General features: G+C 46.6%; 1 protein-coding gene across 6 annotated transcripts in view; it reads right to left on the minus strand.

Annotated features, from left to right (window-relative positions):
* The window catches only part of PIGO (phosphatidylinositol glycan anchor biosynthesis class O), a 44818-nt gene extending 26635 nt beyond the window's left edge, over positions 1-18183 (minus strand). For 3 of the 6 annotated variants that reach the window (XR_013622636.1, XR_013622637.1, XM_078773040.1), the window contains exons 1-8: positions 18073-18183; positions 16678-17261; positions 14994-15137; positions 14243-14366; positions 10584-10743; positions 9427-9615; positions 6434-7710; positions 1645-1913 (exon numbers count right to left, since the gene is read on the minus strand). Coding sequence is in view for 4 of the 6 variants with exons in the window: in XM_078773040.1 (XP_078629166.1) it covers positions 1645-1913; positions 6434-7710; positions 9427-9615; positions 10584-10743; positions 14243-14366; positions 14994-15137; positions 16678-17170 (2656 nt within the window). In the remaining 2 variants the exon portion in view is untranslated. Of the gene's footprint in view, positions 1-1644; positions 1914-6433; positions 7711-9426; positions 9616-10583; positions 10744-14242; positions 14367-14993; positions 15138-16664; positions 17262-18063 lie in introns of all 6 variants that reach the window. The other 3 variants (XM_068108575.2, XM_078773042.1, XM_078773041.1) reach the window with 3 other exon arrangements.
* Between the last annotated feature and the right edge of the window lie 1926 nt (positions 18184-20109).

Raw genomic sequence — 20109 nt, forward strand, 5'->3', positions numbered from 1 at the left:
CCTCTCGCACTCTCACCCCCTCAGTGCCCTCTCTGGCACGGGCTGCCCGATCCACACCCGGGATCCTCAGGCACCCACTGACACTAACGGCTCCCAGAGCCCACCTGCGGCCTCACCTGGCCGACATCCTCACAGTGGTGGAGTGCCCAAACCAACTACACACACTAACAGGCTACACGCCCAGCCATTTCCACAACACTAATGCACCCATCCACAATACCATTCTGCAACCGCACCACTAATGCCAATATCCAACCACAATTTACCTATACCTTCTAACTATTCTTTAAACTACCCTCCCCGGGTACTCGTGAAAAGGGGGTCCACTCTTCCCCCATCCACACCTTCGCACCATGCACACCACTCCGTACCACTTACTCCATATATTCCACACACCTGCACTTGCACACCTGTGCTCTCATACTTGGTTAATGGAAACGAGTCCTTAACTGACATAGACTAAGAATAACTAGCAAGATGTCCTATAGTTGTCTACGTGAGATGCGGTGGACCTGGATGCGACATTTAATGGGGGAAATAGGGGGAGGTCGGGTCTACAGAGTGTTGTTTACAGGAAATGGGACTAGGGAATGGGGGATTGGGGATAGTTGGGAAGTATTGGGGAAATAGGGGAATATTTACAAGCGGATATGGATGGATGCCAATCTCATATCCGCAACAATATACTGAGTTCAGAAAGTAAACCCAAGTCAAGAAAAAAAAATATTCCATATTAAATGCCAAGTCTGTATATTGCTTTTCGCCCGATCCCTCAATGGTGAAGAATCACTCAAAAATTAAATAATTCTGGTATCCGAATCCATATTCAGATCTTCAGCAAAATTGAATCGATTAGTCATTGTCACACATCCAGTCGGTCCACCAAGTTTCGTCCAAATCCGTCCATAACTATTTGAGATATCGTGCTATGTATCAGTTTTAGCCCTATCAGTCAATGGTGAAGACACTTTAAAAATTCCACTAGCCGGATCCGAATCTGGATCTTCACCAAAATCTAATCATTTCGTCCTTGTCACACATACGCTACCTCTCTGCAAAATTTCGTCCGAATCCGTCCACAACTTTTTGAGATATCTTGTTCACAGACAGAGAGACAAACAAACAAACAAACAGACAGGGGTGAAAACATAACCTCCATCCACCTTTGATGGTTGAGGTAAAAATGTTTTTCATACTGATCAGATCAGGCGTTGTACTTGTCGAATTATGACGTCATAATAGAGGCACCAATGACATTATTAACATATCTTATTCCCCATGGGGAGTACTTGACAATGAGCCATGTTTCAATTTTTTTCCATTGAGTGGTTTCAGAGATATAGAGGTGCAACGTTTTTGCAAGATGGCGTCCGTACAACATGACCTTTGATGCCACAATTATGAATCTACACACGTGACACAAACATGAAGGCAGTGTCAGCAAGATGGAACCTTGGCTGACATCCAACACAGCCAGGCATGGTGAGGTCCCTCTTACCTTTAAAAGAAACTCCCTCTTACCTTTTAAAGTCCTATAAAGAACAGCAAGACCAAGTATGTTGTTCTATATAAATGGGGGAAGAGTTCAGGAAGGTGGGGATCGTGCATCGGGACAACGATTAGTGAGCAGGGAAGGTTTCTGACCTGAGGAGTCTGGTGATGCTGCCGAGAGAGCTGCAACAAGCTCCAAGAGAGCCACCATGCTGGCAAAGAGAAGCAGGAAGGCTGGGGCGGTACCAGGTGTGTGTAACAAGGCCGTGAGCATAATAAGTATACCCACAAAGACCGAGAGAACCACCGAGTACGGTGCACCCAGTCCGTAAACTTCAAGCTTGGTTTCTGATGATGATTCCTCGATCTGGACACCATTGTGGTTGGCTTTCAAAGAACGAGACAAGTCCCTTTTCAATGATCTGAAAAAAAAAAAATACAGATCGGACAGTATATTGCCTTGCAGACACCCCAAACAACAGGTCTATTGGCCAATCTTGAGTGCAACATGTGGATATGAGAATGGTTTTTTTTTTTTGTTGTTGTGTAAATTGTTGTAAAATATCGCCCTCCTTGCTCCAGTTATGTATAAAGGTCAAAGTGCGTCCCGTAATTAGTTCATAAACACCACACGTTAGCCAATCATAGATTTCCCCCCTTGTTGACAGTTATATCCTTATTATGTGTATTAGTGTAAGGCTGTGTCTTCCATTAATTGAAATACTCCATTGCACCAAGTGAAATAAGGTAGATTCCCTTCCAACCCCCCTTTCGTCAATTGCCAACTGCATTTGCCGCCATTACGGCGTGGTCAGCTCGGGGAAGAAGGGCGTGCCCGCCCATCGTCATCAAGGGCGGAGCCAGAGGGCCGTGCCGACCAATCAGGGCCGAGGCGAGCTGACTGATGGGCGTGTCCTGGACACCAGCGGCATGATCGCCTGAGGCGCTATAAAGCGCGCGCGCGAAAGCCGAGAAAGTGGTTGTTGGACTAAGCAAGAGAGAAAGTGGTTGTTGGACTAAGCAAGAGAGAAAGTGGTTGTTGGACCAAGCAAGAGAGAAAGTTGTTGTTGGACTAAGCAAGAGAGGGAGAGGTGAATTAAAAGAGTTGCGCCAAAGGTTCCAAGAAGGAGTTGCGCCAGAGAGGATCCCTGAAAGAGCAGCGGCACGCAGCAGCTTCAGCCACAGCAGCTTCGGGGCTTTGACGGCAGTTTCGAGCGGGGCCGCGAAGGAACGGCGGCTGCTAAACGCGCCGATCGAGAAAGGGCGGCGGCTGCTCATCCCCGACCCGACCGTGCTGCGGTTCCAGCTGAACCTTCCGCTCCCTCCAGCCATCCACCTCCTGCCATTCCTGTCATCATCGCCCGTGTAAGTGTGCTTGTAGTCTGTCTTTTGTCTTGTCCCTGGGAATAAGTAAGCTTGTATAAGTTAATATTTGCACTGTGTCTCCTTGATAGTAAATAAATTATATTTGTATTCCTTACCCTTTGTCTTTCTTCTTCTTCACATCCTTCGCTTTAGTCTTTTCCCCATTGAATATCTGTGGCGCGATTTTGGCCAACGTTCAGGAATCGGGTTAGTCGGGGTAACTGCTAGGGCCGCGGCGCCATCCGCTCGGCAAATCAACATCTTATCCGCGGTCCGTAACAATATCAATATCTACTTTGGAACATATATTAACTTAAATGATAATAATAACCAATCATTTCATGCTGTGAAGCACATAGGAGCTGCTGAGGCAGTTTCATTGGCTAAGGAGTACAATCCTGGACGGGTCGCCCCTCTGACGCAGGATACTCCAATGGTGTATTGCCCCAGAAAGCTGGTACTCATTTTGCCGACGTCGGAGGCATGACAGGCTGAGTTAACCCACGTGGTGTTATTTCAACAGCAGGACAGGGGCTCTAACTCAAGACCCTGAGATCTTAAGCCACCCCCACCTTAACCGTTAAGCCAACACCAGGTAAAAACTTAAATTATGCATTCAACAAATCTGTTTATGGAACTGAACTACCGATCGAATAGCCGATCGACCGAATAGCACATACCGATCAATATAAACCGAGATATAAAAACTTTGGAGAAACAATACATAGAAACGGAATTATTCTTTAAGATCACCGGAGCCTCAAATTTGACATGGACTTTTATTTATGAAACCCAGGGTAACATACGTGCTTAGACCAGGGCCTAGACATCGATATAAGGCTAGTGGAGGAGACTGGATCACATGCAGGACAAAGACGTTAGTATATATATTGTTGCGGAACCCAACGTCGGCCTCGGATCCCTTCTCGAGGGGGGATTAGTCCCCTCGTTTGTGACTGACCGACGTGGTCCCTGAAGCTGCACAAGCTCCCTCCAGAGGCAGGTGAGCAGCTTCGTTCACGACCGCGGATAAGATGTTAGTTTGCCGAGCGGATGGCAGCCGCGGCACGAACCGTTAACAAAGACTAACCGGATCCTGAACGTTGGCCAAATCGTGCCACAGGTATTCAATTTGGAAAAGACAAAGACGACGGATGTGAAGAAGAGGAAGACAGAAGTAGTAAATACGAATATAATTTATTACTACTATTTACAACCAAAAGAAACCAAGGAAGAAGGAAGGATAATAAAATAATGCAGAAAGAGGGACGGACCAGAAGGACACAGTGAAACTCTAGCTTAACTAAACAGGCTTAACTTATACCCCATGACAAGACAAAAGACAGACTACAAGCACACTTACACAGGGGATGATGACAGAAATGGCAGGAGGTGGATGGCTGGAGGGAGAGGAAGGCACGGAGCTGGCTGGAGCTTGACCCCGCACGGGACGTCGGGCTGGACCTCGACGGCCACCGATGCTGGTTCCCGCGGGGTAACGGGTCGGAGCTGCCTGGTGGAGCCAACGCTGCCTGGTGGAGTCAAAGCTGCCTGGTACTGCTCCTGCTTGCTCTCAGGACTCTCTCTCAACTCTTGCTCTCAGGACTCTCTCTCAACTCTTGCTCTCAGGACTCTCTCTCAACTCTTGCTCTCAGGACTCTCTCTCAACTCTTGCTCTCAGGACTCTCTCTCAACTCTTGCTCTCAGGACTCTCTCCGTAGCTCATCTCCAGCGCATCTGGACTCATCTCTTGCGCGTCTCATCTGAGGTGGGGGCGTCTCCCGCGGGTTATATAAGCCCCACCCTTCAACCTTCGCGAACCTCCCCGATCGCTCTTCCTCCGCCCTCTCAAGCCAAACCCCTTGTGCTTGGTTGGTTGTAGGGGCTCTCCTGGCCCCACCCTCCGATGACGAGGTGGAGACACACCTTTCTTCTCCGAGCCGACCGCGTGCTCAATGGAGGCAAATGCAGTTGGTAGTAAAGGCTTTAGGAATGGGAATGAAAGGGAATCTACTCCATTTGAATTCGGTGCAATGGAGTATTAATTAATGGAAGACAAAGCCTTAACCTAATACACAGAATAAGGAAATAACTACCAACAAGGAGGAAATCTATGATTGGCTAACGTGATTGTATATGACCTAACTAAGGGACGCCCGTTGACCTTTATACACAACAACTGGAGGAAGGAGGGTGATATTTTTTACAACAATAAAAAAACACAATTCTCACATCCACAACAATATATATATATATATATATATATATATATATATATATATATATATATATATATATATATATATATATATATATATATATATATATATATATATATATATATATCTGTGTAGTGTTATATGAACATCGGTGCACATTTTATATGGACAATAGTAGACAATGGGCACATGGAATTTTGGTTCCCCAAGGCAAACGTGAAACACCCGTTAATGTTAGTTACCCCACGCACGTGAAGCAAAAAATGGAGTTAACCAATTGGTTCACGTTCCCTGTCTGTCTACAAATGTCAGTTTATGATTGAGGAACAACTTGATTTCATTTGAACGTTATATTTTTGAACACGGACCTGCGGTTCAGCAGTACTTCGGTTCTGAATTTGGCAAATTCACGGAATCTTGTCGCGATCGTGTATCCGTCGAGAGGAGTAAGATAATATTTGTACTGTTTCCTGCCTGTCAGTCAAACAAAATTGAAAATCATTCCAAACAGGAAACTTGCTGTTTTTAAGGATGTCATAATGGACACATACTACAGACACAAAAAACGAATGTAATGCGTTAAATAAGGTGGTGTAAAAGATGCTGCATCAACGGTGGTATCCTTATGGGAAAAAAATTTTACAACCTTTAAAATCTTGATTTTATTTCAATTGAATGATACATTTAAACACTGTAGAACATAAATCGCCGAATTGGCACTTTCAAAAACCTTCCGTTTAGCAGGACTAGGACAAAACCTTACTGCATTTTACATCATCTCGACCAATCAAATTTGCCCGCAGACCGCGCCCATGCCCTTTTTTTTCTCAGGTCTGCATGGGGTAAAGTATTCTGTGAACTCCCTAGTTTTTGAATGAAATTGTCTTTGTGGCGTTGGAAATCACCACCTAAGCATCATGCATTTCATTTTGATGCATGTGCTGAAAATCGAGATGCCGGAAATGAAGGTAACAAATTGTAACAGAGAATAACTGAAATTTCTAGTCAACAGTTGCAGTACAGTAACCGACGAATGTCCGTCACCTTGAGGGCAAGATTTATCTGACAAGTCAGGCTATGATGGATGATGTCTTATGGTGTCCGCGGACACATCTTAAATAGTCCTACATCAACCGAAGGCATGCAAAAGCTTTCACTCCAATGGGACAAGTATTTGTCCAAAGCTGGAGAATACTTTGGAAAGTAATGCGAGGAACCTTTGTTGTTAATATACATGCAAGCTAAGTAAAGAGTGAAAACGAGAGTTAAGGGAAAATGTGAAGCGCCCTTCATTACCCAAGATATCACATTTATAATCCCCGAGTACTGAATTAATATTTTAATAATCTTTGTTGCACCTGTAAATTCGTGGAACCACTTCCCGAATTCTGTCCTGTGATGCAGGAAACGTTGCTTCATGGAAAGTGAGCAGATCCTCAGAAGAGTCCTTTCGTCTCAGAGTGTATAATGCAAGAGGCTTCCACAATGTCAATAACATTCCGCCACTCAATAACACAAAAATGATCCGAGGAAAAATATCGGCTACCCAGCGGGGCATCGCAGTGGCCTGACGCTCTCCAGACATCAGCTCAAGGCCCCAGTGCCCGCCCAGGCAAACAGCAACCACGGGGAAACCGTAGCGCACCAACAGAATGGGTGGAGACGCAAATGCTTTGAAGGTGCCGTGAAGCACCAAAAAACGCCGTATAGTCCAGCAGATGACAGTCGTCGAGATGATGGCTGCACCATAGTGTAGCGTCCTGACACTTCCTGATGGCAGAGGTACAAGTAACGACGACGGTTGACAAGCGGGTAGCTCCTCACGGCAAATACAAAACATCGCTGCGGTGCGGGTGCAAGCAAGGGCTGCAATGGCCACAGAAACCACAACACGCAATGCCCTCTGTTTTTGAGGGGCTGAGAGTGATGTGGAGTGGAAACACACGTGTGCTGCATCCAGCACAATCAGAATCAAAGAAGACTGAAAAAGAAAACCCACAAGTTGGCCCTCGAGTAGAATGAAGCTGTTAGAAAACAGTGAGAGGCAGCGCACAAGCCATAGGCCTGGCCCTGCCAGAGCACTCACCACACCATTGACTCCAAAGATGGTCCTGCCCATTGATCCAACCAAGAATGGCCATGACAGATAAAAGGCCTTGTAACCAAGCAGGATCCCAGAAGAGAGGGTGAGCCCATAGGCTGCATGAAAAGGTAGGTCATGAAGAGCTGTTCCAAACAAAGCTGACAGGAAGGTCACTCCAATGGCTCCAGCAATACCAAACCCCAGGAAGACCTTTAAAAGGTTTGAGTAAAATACATGTGAATGCTGGTGCCCACCCCAAGCAAGAAGCGCACTCCATAGGCATGCCGCACCAATCGTGCAAATGCCAGCAACCATCATGGGAATGTTAAAACTTGCCCAGCCAGCCTCGCACATTTTACGAACATCGTACAGGTATCGCTGATATGCAGCTATCGCAACATTTGTCTCATGGGTAGAATTCCAACTTCCCATTGCCGAACGCGCAGAGTGGTACAGTGCCTGTGCCTCCAGTAGGGCCCGGTTTAGCTTAAGAAGAGTTTCTGCTGAAAATTCTCTGTGCTGTGCAGCATATGTCGTAATAAAACGGCTCACCTGTGCATAGAAAACAAAAACAAAAAAACATGGTCACTATATGAGACAGCAAAGGGGAGAGGCACCATATATAGAAGCTAGTATAGTGGGAATGAAACAAATAAACCAATACATATGTTATGAAGCAACTCCCAGCTAAGTCTATGAAAGCCGCAGAACCGCCTTTTTCCCCAAAAGCAGTGCCGCCTGCTACACTGCAAGCCGAAGTATCAGTCAGCCTACACAAGCTTTAGAAGCATTTTTTGGCAATGCCAGCCTCCCTTCCCCCAGTTGGGAAGATGAGAGGAGGAAGATGATAAAGAAGAAGAAGAAGAAGAATCCATGAGTTTTCAATGCCACATTGGTCCATCTGCAGGTGTGGTATTTCCTGATTGCTTGCATAATGACCAATCAGTGTACTAAGGAGCGCATTTAATTTTTAGCTAAACTGGACCTTAGTCCGGTGAGCTTATGCGATCGGATCGATCACTGTCCGTTTGTAAGTCAGTGAGTCAGTGAGTGAGTCGGTAAACACTCCAATCATTATCACTTGAACCAAACATACGATTTTGATTAAACTTGACCATAAGCTTCATATCTGATGCCTAACGAAGGTGTAATGACCACATCAAAATCTGTGCTCATTAAGGGGGAAAAGAGGGGGGGGGGGGTTTGACTCCCCAATATAGGTATTTGCTCTCCTCTCCAAAACTCCACACACAATTTCGATGAAACCTGGCCACAAGCTGCATATCTAATGCCTAACGACGGTGTATTGCCCGCATCAAAATCTGTGCTCATTTTGTGGGTTTATGGGGGGAGTTGCCCCCCCGCTCCCTCCGCCACATCCCCCAAAATTGGTATTTGCTCTCTTCCCCGAAACTACACACACAACTTCCATGAAACTGAATCAATTTATCTACTGTCCGCTAATGTCCTTGTAAAAAACCTTGTAAGTCCTTGTAATGTCCTTATAAGCCGATGTAAAATGTGTACTAATATCCTTAGTGTGCTTAAATACACGTGATTATATGTACAAGGTCCTCTAAAAGGCTTGGATTTCTACAAAGAAAATAAACTCGAGTTATAAAGCCTCATCCAGACTATAATTCACAATTGACAAACTGTCCGCTACAACTAATAGGATTAAGGAGAGTGGAGGAGAGATCACAAAACTGTCAGGATTTGAATGGCAGTTGTTACTGAGAAAGTTTGATCGAGTTTGATTTTTCGTCGGCCACGACTATCGGTATGGTAGCGGAGCAAATCATCTGCCAAAAACTGAGTAGTTGTTTGTTGGCTGTGCTGCAGTTGTGATTGACTCTCTCTAATGTGCATCACACCTCTCGATTCAGGCATCACCCCTCCAAAACTGTCTCTTTCACTCTCTCTTTAGTCAATCTTTCATCCGAACGTTTTCCTTCATGGATATCGTTTTCTGATCCTCATACGCCGTAACCACGCATTTTTTGATGCCAGAGTGAAACTAAAGGAGATAAATGAAACGGTCTGAACAACATTTGCGGCGGTCAGTTATTACTGGGAATTGTATGAAACTGGCAATATCATGTGAAAGTCTGTGCGAGGATTAACAAACCATTCTTCAAAAACTTGGGTTCTTGGTGTATGGCATAATCGTTTTAAGCAGGAAATCCTTTGTATTCTGATTCCTCTAAACATATAAACCAGGAAAAACCAGCGCGTAGCAAAACAAACAGAAACTCCATGCATGCAAACCTGCAGTGCATTTAGATGAAGGGCTTCAAGGGGTAGTATATATTCCTGAGGCTTTGTGGGCATGGCCTGAGAGTCTTGCCAGCCGAAAAGCTCGGGTATCACAGCACCAAGATTACTGTACGGGATGGGTAATCCCAACAGCAATGCCAGGCTAGGAACCAGGTCAACCTGATAGAGTCTCCGAGGCTCCTGCGGGACAAGATACAACATGGCTACATGCTTTATGTGTCTCGTATTCGTTTCTAATACAGTCACTAGAAAGATACAAAATTGTTTTATACATCATGCAGTAGAACAGTGGGATTGCACAGATGAAATCTGATCGTGGACAAAGCTGATCCACTCTGTTATGTCACATGCTGTACCATGCAAATTTCATGCTGATCAAGGAGGGGGTGGGGGCTGGGGGGTGGTGAGGTCATCTCTTCACTGGTGTTGGTTATGCGTACAGATTCTTACATGTACATGTTTTGGATCGCTGTGAATCTGGAGAGCATTGAGAGATTACAAATATCTCATGTTCAACAATCACCTTTCTCCTTTCACACTTCCTCTCAATTACTGCAGTGACAACATTATAAGAACTTTCAATTTGATACCAATTTTACATCCAGCAAAAAGCCCAATATATTCTTATTTGATTAAGAAACAGGTTGTAAAGCAAGTTTCTTGTTGCATCAACGGTAACGGGTGATTTGTATGGCAATACGTGAATGATTTTCCTTCCAGGTATAACATTGAAGTGGAAAATAAAATGGGCTGAATCTGTAAATGTGATTACTCCATTATGTCGCTAAAATCAATTACTAGAGCGAAGACTATGGCACGCCATTGCAAATCTCCACCTAAAGTAAAGTTGGAAGATGGCAAACAGTTCCACCAGGAATGATCCAATATCAAATTTGGAGTTTAATGTTTTTTTCACCGCTATGACCTCAAGTCCCCACCCCTGGGGCATGAACAAGGGGTCAAATCTCCCAAATAATTTTTCGATGGCTATTTTGGACCTTCTGAGGGCCAATTCATCTGCTACCCTCATGTATTTTGAGCCCTGTTAAGACATCACATCATGTCTGTGTATGTATGCTGTGAGGCCTTAATGAACTAAAAGACAAGATAGTAGAAAAATAAAGAACTTTGAGAGGTGTATCACGTACGGAAGCGAGGGTTTTTGAAAACAGTGGCTCCGTGCTGTACACAAAGAGTGCAGCTGAGACCTCCGACTCACTCTCGCCGCCATGGTCCCCCGTCTCGGTCATACCGTGGTCACCCATGAACAGGAGCAGTGTCTCAGGAGGCAGAACAGCCAGCAAGCGGCTGGTGGGGAAAGTGTTGAGAACATGGGATGATAAACAGTGAGAAAAATGGGAAATAATAAAATAATATATATATTTATATATAAAAATGCGAAATAATGTGGAATGAAAATAAATATGACAAAAAATTAAAGGATGTTAAATAAAATAAAGGGGGGGGGGGGGGACTTTGCCCTCTAATCCCATTCCCAATGAGCCATAATAAAACTAGAATGGCACTCCTCGACGTCGCTGCGTCGACCGATATGCCTCCGCCCATATTGATACATCATTATACAGTTAATCCCTGGTGTTGGGCTAGCGGCTAGGGTGCCGGCTTAGGATCCCAGGATCCTGGGTTCGAATCCCGGTCGATCGCTGAATTAACGCCAGGGGGGGTTGACTCAGCCTGTCATCCTTCCGAGGTCGGCTAATTGAGTACCAGTTCACTGGTAATTCCCTGTTTGTCGCTAAAGGTGGCAAAAAGGGTTGGCGTCAGCAAGGGCATCCGGCCGTAAAACATTGCTTCAAAAAGGGGACCAAAAAACAACAACAACCACGGTTCCCGAAAAAGGCCAACCCCCGCTTGCGGGGAAAAATGGCCTCTAAAGGTGGTTATTATACAGTTACAAGCCTGGTGTTGGGCTAGCGGCTAGGGTGCCAGCTTAGGATCCCAGGATCCTGGGTTCGAATCCCGGTCGATCGCTGAATTAACGCCAGGGGGGGTTGACTCAGCCTGTCATCCTTCCGAGGTCGGCTAATTGAGTACCAGTTCACTGGTAATTCCCTGCTTGTCGTAAAAGGCGACAAAAAGGGTTGGCGGCAGGAAGGGCATCCGGCCGTAAAACATTGCTTCAAAAAGGGGACCGAAAAACAACAACAACCACGGTCCCCGAAAAAGGCCAACCCCCGCTTTGCGGGGAAAACTGGCCTCTAAATGTGGTTATTTTTTTATTTATATTATACATACTTGTACCAAGTTTGATTTGAATCCCTTCAGCTATTCTCAAGTATCACATTTTTCCCTGATATGACCACTTACCTTTAATGCCAAAATCTAACCAGTGTCCGTCTTTGCATACAATATACATACTTGATCCAAGTTTGATTTAAATCCCTTCAGCCGTTATCACGGTAATGGAAACCTATCGTGGTAATGGAAACCTATCGCGGTAACGGAAACCTCACCTTCACTCTTTCATTCCTCTTTTCTCCCGCCTCTGGAACAAACTCCCTCACTCCCTTCAATCCCACTCCTCCCTCCAGGTCTTTAAAACAGCTGTTCACCACCATCTCTTATCTTCCCCCATCCAAAACCTTGATCTTTTCTACCCCCGCTAATTCACCCCAGATCCTCCTTGTTTGAAATTCCAACTTCTTTCCTGGAAGTCCTGGCAGTGTCCATATGTTTTATACCTCTCCCACCGCCCCCTTCCCACGCCCCCCCCCCCCCCAAAGCCCTCGCCCTCTCTCAGATCTCTCGATGTCTCCATGTCTCTCGGTCCCTGGCAGTGTCCATATGTTTTATACCTCTCTCGGTCTCTCGGTCTCTCGGTCCCTGCTCTCAAATGTTGTGTTTGTGTCCTTCCCCCTCTCTCCCCATCTTGTCTACCGCTCCCTATGTTATATGTTTTATGTGTCGGTTTGTCTTTCTGTGTGATTAATGTTCGCTCTTTCACGAGCCTCGATCTTGTATACAAAAAAAACAAAAAAAAAAAAAAACCTATCGCGTGGAACATCATACACATGAAAACAAAGCACAAGTGTTCCAACCACAATACATACTCAGCTGTGCGCACTATTTTATCTATTTTATTTTTGTATACAAGATCTAGGTTCGTGTAAGAGCTAACATTAATCACAAAAACACAAACCGACACATAAAACATATGATAAAGGGAGCGGGAGACATGATGGTGAGAGAGAGGGAAGCACACAAGTATAACATTTGAGAGCAGGGACATCGGGAGATCTGTGGGAGGGAGAGGGCTTGGGGGGGGGGGAGGAGGCACGGGAAGTGGGGGGGGGGGGGGAGGGGATGGGAGAGGTATAAAACACATGGACACTGCTAGGACTTCCATTAAAGAAGTCTGTATTTCAAAAAATTGGATCTGGGGTGAATTAACAGGGGTAGAAAAGATCAAGGTTTTGGATGGGCGGGGATAAGAGATGGTGGTGAACAGCTGTTTTAAAGACCTGGAGGGAGGAATGGGATTGAAGAGAGTGAGGGAGTTTTTTACCAGATGCAGGAGAAAAGGGGAATGAAAGAGTGGAGGTGAATAGAGAGTCTTGATTTTGGCAGTTTAACCATAAGAGGGCTGCAGGCAGATCTTGAGCGACCTTTAGGAATATTTGGGGGACAGTGCACAGACAGAGCTGGGGGAGCAAGGCCGGAGAGGAGTCAGTAGAAGACAGAAAACCACCAACCTGCCTGCGGTGAGTGAGTGAAAGGCCCTCTGAGTTAGCTTCATCGTGGGAGATTCCAATGATTCTGAACGCTTTGGTTTCAACAGCGTGAATCCAAGCTAGGTGTGAGGAATGAGCACCGGCCCAGAGGGGAGAACAGTATTCCATTGAGCTGCAGATGAAAGCCTTGTATGAGGTGAGGAGGTCAGGTGTGCCAAGGAAGGACCTCACATGACAGAGGATGCCCAGTTGGCGACTGGCTTTGGAGGCCAGCTTGGAAATGTGGTTTTCCCTGGAAAGATCATGGCAGATAGTGAGACCCAAAAGCTTGAGTGACAGAACTTCTTGGAGAGGATTGTTCAGAAAGTGGATGGGAGGGTTGTCCAGTCGGTCTTTTCGGAGAGACATCGTAAGAGTGTGAGATTTGTCAGGATTGAAAGACATGTTCCACTTGTTTGACCAGTCTGTGATTTTGTCCAGGTCTGCAGAGAGTGAGGAGGCTGCAAACTGCCGATCTGAGGGATGAGGTATGGAGCGGCAGAGAGTGGAGTCATCAGCAAAGAGATAGAGAGGATTTTCCAGAGAGTCGGAGAGATCATTGATGAAGACCAGAAAAAGCACAGGGCCCAGAACACTGCCTTGGGGAGCTCCAGCCTGAACAAGAAGGGGACATGAGAGAAATCCATTCAGGGCCACATGTTGAATGCGACCAGAGAGGAAGTCCGCAAGCTATGCGTGGAGATTTATATGGATACCATAGGAGGAGAGTTTGGTGAGCAGAGCGGGGTGCCAGACCGTATCGAAGGCACGCGATATGTCAAGGGAGACAGCTCTGATTTCCTGTTTGGCATTGAAGACCTCCATCCATTGTTGAGACAGCAGAAGCAGCTTGTCCAGAGTAGAATGACCTGGTCTGAATCCATATTGATGATCCGAGATCAAGCCATTGGAGAAGAGGAAGGATTTGATGTCTAAGAAGGAAGCTTTTTTTTCGGAAGAGGAAGGAGAGGAAGGTAGGAAGAGGAATCCACTATGCTTTCAATCTGAGATGATGTCAGCCATCACCCAAGTGCACAGATGACAGAAGCATCGGTAGTATCCCATCAGTGTCTTACCCTAATATGTCATTCATCTGGTTCAACTTGTCAGCCATGGCAGGATGCAGGGGCCCCAAACGATGACCAACGTGATCCACACCTAAAAAGTGTGCAATGATGACGTCCCAGTCATCCTTGGCCACTGCAGTGAGGAACATGAATAAGAAAATAATTAATTTAATATTTCCTATCAGCCTCAGTTTTACTTAAAGCTTATGCCAATCTAGTTAATTAATTTTAATGATTGGTAAATCCAGTCTATCATTGGTTGATGACATTGGGTTATGCAAATGAGGTATATCTCATGTCGCTGATGATGTGAAGTCTTGGAAAATGATGTGAGGTCTTGACCTGAAATGAAGCTTGTGCTTAAAGTTTGGATTTTATCAACCAAAAGCCAGGCAGAGTTTGTTAACTACCGTGGGCAGCGAGGTACTGCAAAGGTATGGACTGCTAGTTCTTCATCGGAGCAAAGAAGAAAAAAAAAAGTGTTTTATTCTGACGAAAAAAATGTGCTCGAAACATCAGTCTCACTTCCTACGAAAGTTAAACATACCCTTTTCATCTATTTATCGATAAAATCCTCTGTTTAACTTGTCCGCTGATGAACAACCGGCAGCACACGTTTCAGCAGACCTGGATTTAATATGCTTCGAGTACCCTTCATGTTACATCATGTCCCATATTATATGAGCCTAGCCGAAAGCCATACAGTATTAAAGCACAAGACGTGCAAGTCATTTGAAGCAAGCGTCATGCATGGTCTTGCCTTCATCATAGAGGTGACGAATGATGCCGTTATCCACAGTGTGAAGGTCCCTAACATTGAATGATGGAAAGGGACGTGCTCGATGAAAACACGAAGGGAACAGGTTCATCCAGGTATCATCGCCCAAGAAAACTGCCTTCCTGCCTGTAAAACAGAAGTATGCGGTTGGATCAGAAAAACAAATTGGGTAAGAAACTAGAGAGTTCAGAGAACACCTTACCCTGCGCAGTCTTGAGAAACATGGGCGGGGTCTGCGAGCGGAAAATTTGATTGGTCGCGATGACGTAAATTGCCCTAATATTTTGTTCAAGTACTGCTAAACAGAAGGGTTTTGAAAGTGTCAAAAAGGCAATTTGGTTCTAAGGTGTTCAAGTATATAATTCAATTAAAATTAAATCAAGATTTTAAAGTTCGTATAAAAAATTTTTTGAAAGTTTACCGCCGTTGATGCAGTCTTTTACACCACCTTATTTAACACGCTACATTGGTTGTTTGTGTCCTTTATGACATCCTTAAAAACAGTAAGTTTCCTGTTTGGAATATTTTTCAATTTTGTTTCACTGCCAGACAGCATAAAAATATATCGCTCCTCTTTACGCATGTGTGTATTTTAGAATCAAAGTACTGCTAAACTGACAAATTCCGAGCCAAAGTGCTGCTAAACTACAGGTTCGTTTACCGATTCATGTTCAAAATACTCGTATAACATTCAATTGAAATGAAGTGGTTCCTCGATCAAAAACCCACGTCTGTGAACCAATGGCTTAACCCTGCTTTTCGCTTCATGCACATGGACTAAAGATCCCATTAAGAATGTGACTTTGAAGCAGGATTATGGCAAACAATAGATGAGAGCAAATTGTCAATCAATTCATAGAATAACTGAGAGGAGACTTATATGGAAATCAACTTTATATGGAAACAATTTATATGGATTTATATGGAAATTTATATGGAGTCAACCCCCCTGGCGTTAATTCAGCGATCGACCGGGATTCGAACCCAGGATCCTGGGATCCTGGATCATATGGTAAGCGCAAGTTTAATGGAACATAGTTATGTGTGTTATAGGGAACCTAAGCTCAGCCTTCATTACCGCTGTAGTTGGGAACATGTACGCTTCCAATGGTATTTGGAAGAGGTTTTTCCACCCCCTTTTACCTTTCCCCACTCACTCACGCAGCCGGGCACCTGACACTCCGGCATCTTAAGTGCTTGACCTTGGCAAATACGCATCCAATTCTCAGGGAAGCCTTTTTTTGTTTGTTTTTGTATACTGAATCGAGGCTCGTGAAAGAGCTAACATTTATTTCACAAACAAATCAACCAGACAAACAAAATATATAAAAAGAGGGAGCGGAAGACAAGATGGGGAGAGAAGGGGAAGCACACAAACACCAAGAGCCTCGAGAGCTCAACGTAGCGGTTTGCATTACAGATGACACAAGACCTTTACTGTGAATTTTTTTGTGAGAGGCTTAAATGATCATTTTGTGGTTATTCAAAACCAATAATTTGCTGCCCTGCAAACGACATTTGAACCTTTCTCTGAAAATGTAAGCAAAATGGAGATTCCTCTTCTGTGGAATCAAAACTTCAAGGAGGCATTTAAATCTGTGCCAACCAATCAAGATCACATTTGCACCCCCTGGACACATCCCCTATGCCCACCCCAAGCATGCACCGTGCCCATGAAGTTGGAGAATAAGATTGTCTTCTGCGATGCGTGCAGAGGAAAAACTACTTCCGGCATCCACGAAGGTGGGCAGCCCGCCCGTGGTCAGTGCTTTTAGGCGCTGCATGGTCGTCGTCGGCGGATCGGCGTGTGCATGGAATAGCCGTGACTTCTGCGGTTCCTCGGCCAACGCGCGTCGCAGCACTCCCAGACGCCCTTCGTAAGACCGTGCGGGTCGATCAACAGGAGCTTCGAAGGCAAAGTCCACGCGAAGAGCATCGACGATCACCCACACGACTTTGCGAAATCTTGGCCGCAGCCAGCAAGAGCCCCTTGCGTGTTCGGAAACCTCTGTGGTAAAATCCCCACAGGTGCTGTTGAGAGGAAGCTCGGTGCGGCGCAGGAGGAAACCTTCACTGAAAAGCCAGATCCCAGTGAGGTAGAGCAAGCAGAGACAGAAGAGGAGCAGCCAGGTGCATTTGGGACCAGAAATAATAGGCATTGTGCAGTTGTCCAGCGGGGGATGAAATCGGGCTGCACGTCATACATCTCATGCAGCATGAGACATTTGGGATGTCATGTCCGCCTGTCACCTGTGAGAACATTGGAGGCGTTAGAACTATCTTCACATTGAAAATAATAGCAACCAATGGATCATGAGGTCATATATTACGTTCACAAATATTGACCCCTCCCCTTTTCTCCCCCACGATAAGCAGTAGGCACACGAGCCCGAAACCTCAATACGCAATACGTACAGTACAGTATTGCTCCAGGATTAACATCAGCAGTACAGTATTGTTCCAGGATTAACATTAGCAGTACAGTACGAGTATTGTTCCAGGATTAACATTAGCAGTACAGTATTGTTCCAGGATTAACATTAGCAGTACAGTATTGTTCCAGAATTAACATGAGCAGTTCAGTATTGTTCCAGAATTAACATTAGCAGTACAGTATTGTTCCAGGATTAACATTAGCAGTACAGTATTGTTCCAGAATTAACATGAGCAGTTCAGTATTGTTCCAGAATTAACATTAGCAGTACAGTATTGTTCCAGGATTAACATTAGTAGTACAGTATTGTTCCAGGATTAACATTAGCAGTACAGTATTGTTCCAGAATTAACATGAGCAGTTCAGTATTGTTCCAGAATTAACATTAGCAGTACAGTATTGTTCCAGGATTAACATTAGCAGTACAGTACGAGTATTGTTTCAGGATTAACATTAATAGCAGTACAGTATTGTATTTGTATCGGAGTACGCGTACGATCACGATCAGGGAGCATGTTTACATTCCCCGTGACTGCGTGAGATAACGGCCTACGTCTTGTTCAACCAGTAATAAATATTGTATTAATTTGGTTAATCTCTAATAAAAACGATAATCACCTCACGTACCTTTTTGTGACCGCCAAGGCCGGAAGTCGATTTCCAATTCTGTTCTCTCAAGTTCGTTGGTGATTGGGTGCATTGAGGTGGAACAGGATGAAATGTTATACGATCTTTTGTAACAAATTTCTATCATAATCGATCATATAATAATGTCGTGAAATTTATGTGGTAAATATTGTTTTGAAACCTTAGATAATATAATAAAAACCTCTATACCCCTATTGATCATAATGCGTTTACACCGCTGTGATGACCAGTCGGGTCTGGATGTTCAATTGAAAACTGTATGAGGGATTGGACACAGGTACACACGAGACTCATAACAGGGAACTCACGTTTCTACCTCCGCTCTCACGCTCTCACGACCACACAATACAATACGGCCAAGTAACGTAGCAAGTCTCTGATGGTACCGCCTGGGTGACAACTGACAACTAGTAACTACGACTGAATACGCAAATTGTATGACTATACAAGAAGGCCTGCCCCAGACTGAAGGTGGACCGGACGTAGGCTGGAGCCTGTAAGTGTAAGGTTTTCACCCTTGTTTGTTTGTTTGTCACTTTGTGTGCAGGATATTTGAAAAAGTTATGGATGGATTCGGCCGAAACCTAGTGGACAGGTTAGATGTGTGACAACAAGCCGATTCGGATCTATATCCGGCCGATCACTATCAGTGGGATACAAAACCTTAGCTTAAACGCAAACGGTGCCGTTCTACTTTCACGATGTTTTATCATATATATATATTTATTTCTTTATATATTTATATTTATATACTAGCAGAAGTAGCCGGCATTGCCGGGCGGGGGAGGGGAGGGGAACGGGGGGGAGGGGAACGGGGGGGGGAGGGGAACGGGGGGGGGAGGGGAGGGGAGGGGACCGGGGGGGGGGAGGGGAGGGGAGGGGAACGGGGGGGGAGGGGAACGGGGGGAGGGGAGGGGAACGGGGGGGAGGGGAGAAGAGTGGGGGAGGGGAGAAGAGTGGGGGAGGGGAGAAGAGGAGGGGGAGGGGGGAGGGGAGAAGAGGGGGGGAGGGGAGAAGAGGGGGGAAGGGGAGAAGAGGGGGGAAGGGGAGAAGAGGGGGGGAAGGGGAGAAGAGTGGGGGAGGGGAGAAGAGGGAGGAGGGGAGAAGAGGGGGGGAGGGGAGAAGAGGGGGGGAGGGGAGAAGAGGGGGGGAGGGGAGAAGAGGGGGGGAGGGGAGAAGAGGGGGGGAGGGGAGAAGAGGGGGGGAGGAGAGAAGAGGGGGAGGGGAGGAGAAGGGGGGAGGGGAGGGTGATGGGGGAGGGTGATGGGGGAGGGAGGAGGGAGGGTGATGGGGGAGGGAGGAGGGAGGGTGATGGGGGAGGGAGGGGGGAGGGTGATGGGGGAGGGAGGGGGGAGGGTGATGGGGGGGGGAGGGTGATGGGGGAGGGAGGGAGGGGGGGAGGGTGATGGGGGAGGGAGGGAGGGGGGAGGGTGATGGGGGAGGGAGGGAGGGAGGGGGGGTGATGGGGGAGGGAGGGAGGGAGGGGGGGTGATGGGGGAGGGAGGGAGGGGGGAGGGTGATGGGGGAGGGAGGGGGGTGATGGGGGGAGGGAGGGAGGGGGGAGGGGGAGGGAGGGAGGGGGGAGGGTGATGGGGGAGGGAGGGAGGGGGGAGGGTGATGGGGGAGGGAGGGAGGGGGGAGGGTGATGGGGGGGGAGGGTGATGGGGGAGGGAGGGAGGGGGGAGGGTGATGGGGGGAGGGAGGGAGGGGTGAGGGTGATGGGGGAGGGAGGGAGGGGGGAGGGTGATGAGGGAGGGAGGGGGGAGGGTGATGAGGGAGGGAGGGGGGAGGGTGATGGGGGAGGGAGGGAGGGGAGGGGAGGGGGAGGGGGAAAGGGTAGGGGGGAGGGAGGGAGGAGGGGTGGGGGGAGGAGAGGGGGGAGGGGAGAGAGAGGGGGGGGGGAAGTACCCGGGATTGCCGGGCGGGGGAAGAGGAGTGGAGGGGAACGTGGGGGAGGGGAGGAGAGGGGGGAGGGGAGAAGAGGGGGGGGAAGTACCCGGCATTCCATGTATAAAC

This window comes from Myxine glutinosa, chromosome 2, assembly GCF_964187855.1.
Source record: "Myxine glutinosa chromosome 2, kmMyxGlut1.1, whole genome shotgun sequence".
NCBI lineage: Eukaryota > Metazoa > Chordata > Myxini > Myxiniformes > Myxinidae > Myxine > Myxine glutinosa.